A 7,990-nucleotide genomic window follows, 5' to 3' on the forward strand; every position below is an offset into this window, starting at 1 on the left:
GGCTGGAGCTGCAAACGAGATGGCGATGGCTAGGGATGCGGGTGGCGGTGGGTGGTGCCTCAACGACAAAGGTAATGCTGCAAGCACCGTAAAGGAAGAGGCCTTGCGCGTCCATGGTGGGGGATCGGCGGCGCGGCGCTCTTTGTCACTCTCTCCCCGTGTTTGATGATGTGATTGTTGGGGGGGGGGGGAGGGAGGGGGGGACAATATCAGACGGAGGGGGATGGCGAAACAAAGACAACGCAACGGACGTGTGAATGCAACTGCCAAGGGCTTGGCCGGTCATCCAAAATAACAGTGACTTCATGTATAGTACATTAAGTAAGATGAAAATAACTGAATCGAGACAAACAGAAATCATTAAATTCAAATTTAAAGCACACGGCCGACGAAGCCGGGAACATCAAAAGAACCTTCTCTTCTTCTCTTACCTTCCTCCCCCTTGACCGAAGCCGCCTGTGCCACCGCAACCTCCCAAACCCTGCCATGGGAACCAAGAAGAAGACGAAGCCGAGCAGGGGCAGGAAGAAGCCGAGGACCAGCGCTGACCAGGCCCTGGCCCTCGACTACGTCCGCGCCTGGGCGCACCCCACGCCTCCTCCGGAACCCTCGGCCGATGCCGTGGACGGCTTCCTGCCGCCCCATGCCGCGCGCATGGCCTGCGGCGGCGGGGCCAACGTGCTGTTTGAGCTTCACTCCCACTCCAACCATAGCGACGGGTTCCTTTCCCCCTCCGCTCTCGTCGAGCGCGCCCACCGCAACGGGGTTAGTCAGTCCATATCCCCTCCTCTCTTTTTCTCGCGCGACAGGTGTTTGAAAAAATGCTTGTGAGGTTCGGCTAGCGTTTTCTGTCCTGTGCCGTGTAGGTTCTCCCTGGAAAATTATCCCATCTGCAAATCTTCCAGTGTTGAGCGAATACAGGCATTGCCTCCTGATCTTGCGCCACATGTATAGCATCCCTATTGGTTTGATTTTGGTTAGTAGAAGCCGCATAGGCTTGTATTGTTAACTTGTTTAAAATGCTGTACTGGAGCATCTTAGAGGAAAGTCTGTGTGTCCTCTCAAAGCTTTATTCGGCCTTCAATAATTGCGTTATTCCATGAAAGTTAAAAAGACAAAACAAAGAAGATAATAGAAGAGATAATGCCCGCGGTATGGGCACACAGCCACCATCAAAGTTAATTGAAGTGGTGATCTGGTGACTGTGTTAGGTAGTTCACAACATGCATTATTGTCTTCTTTTCCTTTTTATCTCTCAAAAAGCAAATAACATCAATCGGTTTAAGTCAATTTTTTTCTTCTCATGGATCCTTTCCGGGTGCGATATCTCTTATTTCCATAATGTTTCTGTTACGGATGTCTGCCAGGTTTAGTGTTACTGTTATATGGTGTCGCAGTTTTGAGTGAAAATAAGAATGATTAAATTATAAATGCCGGTATGCAGGTGACAGTTCTCGCTCTAACAGATCATGATACCATGGCTGGTATACCGGAAGCTATGTCTGCAGCTCATAAATGTGGCATAAGAATAATTCCTGGAGTAGAAATTAGTGCACTACATTCTCCACGGTAAGAGCCTTTTTTACTTTGCTTACAAAGGCATTTCTCATCTTCAAAGTGAAAATAAACAATACAGTTCAATTTTTTCAGAGAAAATATTACAATGCAACAAATCAGTCAGCATATTGTATAAATACCCTTGTCAGTTAAAACTATGATTGTCCAAAGTTGTAGCTGCCCTGTTTCTCTATGGGAGGGTTTATTCATATTATGTGTCGCTCAGCAAAGCCATAAATCTAGGGCCTGAAATTGATAAATTTGCTCATGACCTGGTGCACTTATTGCATAAAAAGTTATCATTTAAAGTGAAATATATGAGTTAAATCAATTTTTATTAGCAGCTGTTTGCTGTTTTATCTTGACAGAATGCTGATCCCAAGCATTATTGTTTTGTATAGATAAAAAATTATCACCTCTTAAATGATCCTTTTAGGAAAACCTTGCTCCTTTCATGTATTTATCATATTTATATTACTGCATTGATCAAAAGTCAAAACATATTGTCTGACATGGTATAAGTGATTTCTGTCAAAATAACGATACATTGGCCACTATTTTTTGCCGTTCACTGTACATATGTTGCCTTTTGCCCTTTGGGCCTTAACTTCCCCTGAAACTATTGTCTAAAAGGGAAATTCCTGGTGCTGGTGAACCTGTTCATATTCTTGCATACTATGGTATGTGTGGCCCATCAAGGTTCGATGAGTTGGACAACATGCTCTTGAACATTAGAGAGGGGCGATACCTACGCGCAAAGAATATGCTGGCAAAGCTAAACAGTTTGAAGGTGCCAATAAAGTGGGAGCATGTAACTAAGATTGCTGGTGAGGGAGTGGCACCTGGTCGACTCCATATTGCAAGGGCTTTGGTTGAAGCAGGTTATGTAGATAACGTCAGGCAAGCGTTTAATAAGTATCTTGGTAATGATGGCCCTGCATATGCCACGTAAGTCGTACAAGTAATACTTCTTTCCATTGAGCATTTCACAGCTGAGAAAAATGCTTAGTGGACAACTGTGCATGTATTTTCTGCAGAGGGAGTGAACCATTTACTGAAACTGTGGTGCAGATGATTAGCCGTACTGGAGGTATATCTGCATTAGCCCACCCATGGTCATTGAAAAATCCGGATGCGGTCATTAGGTCCTTGAAAGGCGCTGGTCTTCATGCTATGGAGGTTTACAGAAGTGATGGGAAGGTTGATGGTATGTATTTCGCTTGCACAGTTGTAGTACATAACTAGGCAATTTTCAAAATAAAAGGAGATACTCCTATCACCTGCCAAATATTTATTTCGTTAGCATTAACTCTGCAGGTTTTAGTCAATTAGCTGAGAAGTATGGACTTCTGAAGCTTGGAGGTTCAGATTTTCATGGAAAAGGCACGAAAGATGAGACTGACGTTGGAGAAGTTAAGCTTGCTATTACAACGTTGTGCTCCTTCTTGGAGATGGCTCGGCCTATCTGGTGTAGTGCAATGAAAGACATCTTACTGAAGTTTGCAGAGGAACCATCTGCTGCCAATCTAGGGAAGACACTTAAGTTTGGACAACTTTCAAATCCTGATGGCTTTGCACCAATTGATAGTGGTACGGATGTTGTTAATCTCTGCTTATCTTCATGGTTAAGTTATGATGATATGGAAGATGTTGAGCTTGAGGAAGTACGATCAAAGCTTGTTTGCTATGCAGCAAAAACATAACATCAACTACATGACCATGTCCAACAATGTATTTTACCCTATCCAGAATGTGTTCCTCAACTCAATACCCACATTTTACTCTGTTCTGTTAACAGCCCATCAGACCTTTTTTTTGTTAGCTGATGATGTTGCTGAAAGTAGAAAATATATTGAATGGGTCATTGATATTTTAACGAAGAATTCCTATTCCTGGATGGTAATTAAGTACACTCAAATAGGCACCATTAGGGCATGCAAGTATTCAACTGTTTCTTTAATGAGATATCACCTTTCTATAACCACATGAATGAAGCACATATCAATTACTCTACTAGCGCAGTTTCATTTTCAAAATCATATTCATTGTGCATCTTCAATATCTTCTATTGCAGACATTTTGGAATGAGGACTATCCTGGTTATTTGTGTAGTTCCAGTCAGTGTCCATTAACACACAGGTTCTTTTTGAGGAATTTGGTCTTCATGTGCTTTTGAGTTCATACTTGCGACCATATGCTTTGCTAATAAATTCTTGGAACTTCCCGTAAGATTTCCTTACAACAATAGGTTCTTTTAGTGAAATGAATTTGACTGGCCAAATAAGTTATGTACAGCTTAGCTTCTTATTCATCGTAATCTGAGGGACGAGCTAGCTCTACAAATAACTCAAGTGTTGTTGTATGCAAATAGGTTCATGGAATCCAACCTTTTTGCATTATAACATAATAGAGCTATCAAATAATGGATATTCATTTCTGCGTGATGTATGCTCATTGGGCAGAATTTCAATGACCAGCCATGAGCTTTCATGTTTCCTTTGTTTCCTGAGAAAAAAGACACTCTTATTCATAATTACTTCCTCTGTATCTAAATATAAGACGTTTTTGCAGTTCAAAACGTCTTATATTTAGATAGAGGGAGTATTTGATTAACCATTTTTTTTAAACCTTGAGTTTCTTATCCTCAATTTTCAGCTTCATGTTTGAAGAGTTTGGGATAGAAAGCCCTATCCTGGAGGCGTAGGATGTAGAAAATCTTACACCTCTTGGGCCTTTAGCCTCAACCATAAATAAATGAAAAAAAAGTGATGTGATATAGTTTATGATAAGATGAGATATGAGAACGATCAAAATAAGCAACTAATAGAGGACTTATGGTTGCATACTTGCTTGTACATCTTAGTTTTATTAGCTTTGACAAACTCAATCCTGAAACATGATCCTTTTGTTTAGCTATGTTTAATCCATATGTTTTTTTTTGAGTTGGCATACAGGAAGTACATAATAAGTTGAATACACCACGAACGGGATTAAAAATAAGTGATCTTGCCTTCTTGGTTTGGTGTCGCTTTCCACCCTGCCTCCAAGCCAAGGCCAACACTGTCGCCCTGTTGTGGTGCTGCGTCAGTAAGTAATGTACAGCATAATGAATCCTATTGTTATGTCGTCATACCTATTTTCTACTTGATCCTTTGGTCAGTTCTGCAATAAAAATTCCTCTGCTTAATTTATTTGACCTGGTTTATATTGCTGGGCGGTTGCTGAGGCTCATGTCATCACCCATCACCAAATTTGTCACACTCTTTCCTGAAAGGGCATTAAGACCTAACGATTACGTGCTGCGCATGATTAGCATGTTGCCAAATCGGCTGCGATGCATCATTAGGCCTTAATCTTTGCCTCCTCCGGATGGCCACTAATCCATGTTGGCCTCCTTGCCCCACAGCCACCAGTTCATATTAAAGCATTATCGCCTCCATGTAGTATTTTTTGACTACCAGTTTAGAACATTATCTCCACCCATCTGATGTTGGCACACATGAGGTGAGAGTATGTTTATGCTGAGATGGGCCAACGGCACTCGGCTGGCAGGTGTTGCCTGCCTCTCCTTTCTGCTTTCGTTTTTTCGCGTTTGTTTTTTTCTCTGCCGGAGATGGTGGTCTTGGTCACGGCTGCTTTGTGTGCCTAGTGCCTACTACTACTACTACTAAGCTGGTCTAAGATCATGTGCATTGCCTGATGATGCCAATGAAAAGCCTCCATTGGTTAGCTGTCATCGACGCTGATGCTACAAGACGTGGATTTGCTTGCAGTTAGGGCCAGAACTATAGGCACCAAAATCGTCCGTTTCCAACTTGCTGAAATGGGTTTGGATGAAAAAAAATGTGAAAAGAATCAGATCTATTATAAAAGTTCATCGAAGTACAGAGCATCTCAAACACAGTAAAAGTTACGTCAAGATTCTGAGACCATCGAACGATCACTACCGCCGCCGGAACAAGTCGCTCCCTTGTTGGAGCCGGATTAGACCCTTTCAAATGACAGCAAGGAAATCTCCGTGCACGTGTGAGCTCCCTTGTTGGAGCCGGATTAGACCCTTTCAAATGACAGCAAGGAAATCTCCGTGCACGTGTCCCTAAGACCAGTGCCCTGGAGCTGCAGCCGTCGTAGTTACATGCTTGCTCTCCCGCCTGGGTTCGCGGTGCTCCGTTTTTCTTCTGAAATTCATGTTTCAACCGTGCGTTCCAAATATTCCAACGCAGCACCCAAATTTCTCAGCCCTGGGAGAACATAAGACGTAGATGTACCACAGTAGATGATACTTTTTCCTCGAGGACACATGCACGCTTGGAGACGGAGATGAGATGATTGCAGGACAGGATCTCGTGGTTAGGCACCCTAGGAGATCTCTTCCCCAAAAGCTCCAAGCGACCCGTTCTTATCCTGCGGACGCCAACGGCACACGTGGACATTCCCCATTCCAGACCAGGCCTCCCATCTGCGGCTCGCGGACAGCTCCTCCTTCCATCCATCCCACCCCCGTCCGTCGCGATCGATCGACAATTCGCGCAGCGGCCACAGACCACGCGTGCCTCCGCCTGCCGTCGCGTCAGGTCGCCTCGCCGCGACAGGAGCTCCCATGGCCACTACGAAAGCCGCTTTCCCCACGGACGCATCGGCCGCTGTTCGCTTGCCCGAGGAGAGGGGGGTCTCGTCGCCCCGCACAGTGATCGGGGCGTACGAGCGATCTGGTTTCGATCCGGTCGCCTTTATTTCTCTGGCCGTCGCTCGCCTTCCGGTGCGCATCGGCGTCGCCCCATTTGTGGGTGCGTTTCGGCGTAAACGGACTGTAGCGGGCAGGTTTAGGTTTAGGGGGGAATAGTGACCCTATCGGGCCTTATCCTTGCGTTTCTCACTTCCCATCTCACTTTCAGCAGCGAGCGTTTTGTTTCTTTCTGTTTCGTCGTATGCATGCCGTATTTTGTTCTCGAGACTATGATGTGGCTTGACATATTAATTTGTGCCGGTATCGTTGGAAATTTATGGCAATATTTGCCACCGAAGCGCAACCGAAATAACTGCTGGCCAGTGTATACTTCCTCCTTCCCAAACAACAAGTGTCTTAACTTTGGTATAACTTTAGTACTACATACAAAGCCAAGTGGATGACTTGCTGAGAAATAAATTTGGCAGAAAATAACAAATAAACCAAAACATACATGTGCTACTCTCTCCGATCATACTAAATCAACGATAATTAATATGGATCGGAGGGAGTACAAGAACCCGTAATACATTAATGTTTAAACAAAATTATTTGACATCGGCATCCGCGGCTTTGTGTTGTGAAACTCCAAACATGTATAAAGATATAGACATAAAGGTCTTGAAGAGCCGAATAAGCCATCCAATCAAAGGGACGCAACTATAAGACCATTTCACATACTAAAGGCGAAGACACACCTATTCATGTATATATTCATGGTGTGCGCGTTGAGGATCCGCTAGACTGGTTGGTGATCTCGGCTCGCCATGGGACGGATTGCTGAGGCCATTGGATTATATGATGTGTGTTGGTGTGTGGTCAGGGTGCATCATCAGCTAGTAGGTGTAGCGACAGTGTTCGCCAAAAAGCTGACTTTAAGTGGACCCATGTATTTGTTTTTATCAGACTCCGTTGAATAATATAATAAAGATGATTGTGTGCATCGCTCGATGCAGAGGCCGTGGGTTATCCTCTTTAGGGCAACTCCAACGCGCCGATGCATGGTCCGCAAGTGTCCGTTTGGGTCGAAGCGGACGAAAACGACGGCCTAACGCGCTGACGCAAACCCAAATCTCGTCAGCTTGTTGTCTGTGTGGACGCATTTTCTGCCCAAATTTGTGCCCGATTTGCGTCCACGCGGACACGAGACGAATGTTGCGCATCCGCTTGGTGTCCGCCTCGGGCCCGCGTGTCGGTCGCCCAACTACCCCACACAATCGTAGTCAATGCCGCCACCTAACTCAGGCCCACATGGCAACGGCCGGAAGCGTCCGGAGTCCACTCTTAAATGGCAAGCATTGGGGGGGGGGGGTTCATCCACTTCTCCTTCCACTCACATCCACATGTAGGCACACTTGCTTCCTCACTGGCGACACAAACCCTAGCCATGGCGGGCTTCTTTGGCAAAGGAAAGGGCAAGGCCAAGCAGGGCGAGGCCAGCTTGTCGCGCGGACCGGCGAGGTGGGCGCAGGTGCCAGCAGTGGGGAGGGCTCGCCGGCTGCGGGATAGCTTGTACATCCCAGTGCACCGCGCGTGGTACCACTGGGAATACCGTGTCCCACTGTCGTGGCACGACGTTGAACCTCCCCCACGGCTGGAACCTCAACCACCCCCGCATTTGGGTGCCGGCTGTGACACGGTCCGCACGAGCGCGTGCAGAGGAGATGTGCAAGCGGCGTGCTCAGTGAAGGAAATATGCCCTAGAGG

At 45.6% G+C, this 7,990-nt stretch overlaps 1 protein-coding gene across 4 annotated transcripts; it reads left to right on the top strand.

Moving 5' to 3' along the window:
* The first annotated feature begins 407 nt into the window (after nucleotides 1-407).
* On the top strand, nucleotides 408-4,811 carry LOC123098434 (5'-3' exoribonuclease). 4 transcript variants are annotated; one of them, XR_006447780.1, is made up of 7 exons: nucleotides 408-765; nucleotides 1,445-1,569; nucleotides 2,191-2,505; nucleotides 2,595-2,764; nucleotides 2,875-3,147; nucleotides 3,632-3,696; nucleotides 4,512-4,529. XR_006447780.1 is itself a non-coding variant. In XM_044520418.1 (6 exons), the coding sequence occupies exons 1-6, from the start codon at nucleotides 487-489 to the stop codon at nucleotides 4,520-4,522; spliced, it is 1,173 nt and encodes a 390-aa protein (XP_044376353.1). In that variant the 5' UTR covers nucleotides 408-486; the 3' UTR covers nucleotides 4,523-4,811. The 4 variants fall into 4 exon arrangements, 3 of the variants coding, with proteins under 3 accessions (XP_044376353.1, XP_044376352.1, XP_044376351.1); XM_044520418.1 differs by lacking the exon at nucleotides 3,632-3,696 and having other exon boundaries at nucleotides 4,512-4,811; XM_044520417.1 differs by lacking the exon at nucleotides 4,512-4,529 and having other exon boundaries at nucleotides 3,632-3,781.
* Nucleotides 4,812-7,990: the final 3,179 nt, after the last annotated feature.

Source organism: Triticum aestivum, chromosome 4D (genome assembly GCF_018294505.1).
Source record: "Triticum aestivum cultivar Chinese Spring chromosome 4D, IWGSC CS RefSeq v2.1, whole genome shotgun sequence".
Classification (NCBI taxonomy): domain Eukaryota; kingdom Viridiplantae; phylum Streptophyta; class Magnoliopsida; order Poales; family Poaceae; genus Triticum; species Triticum aestivum.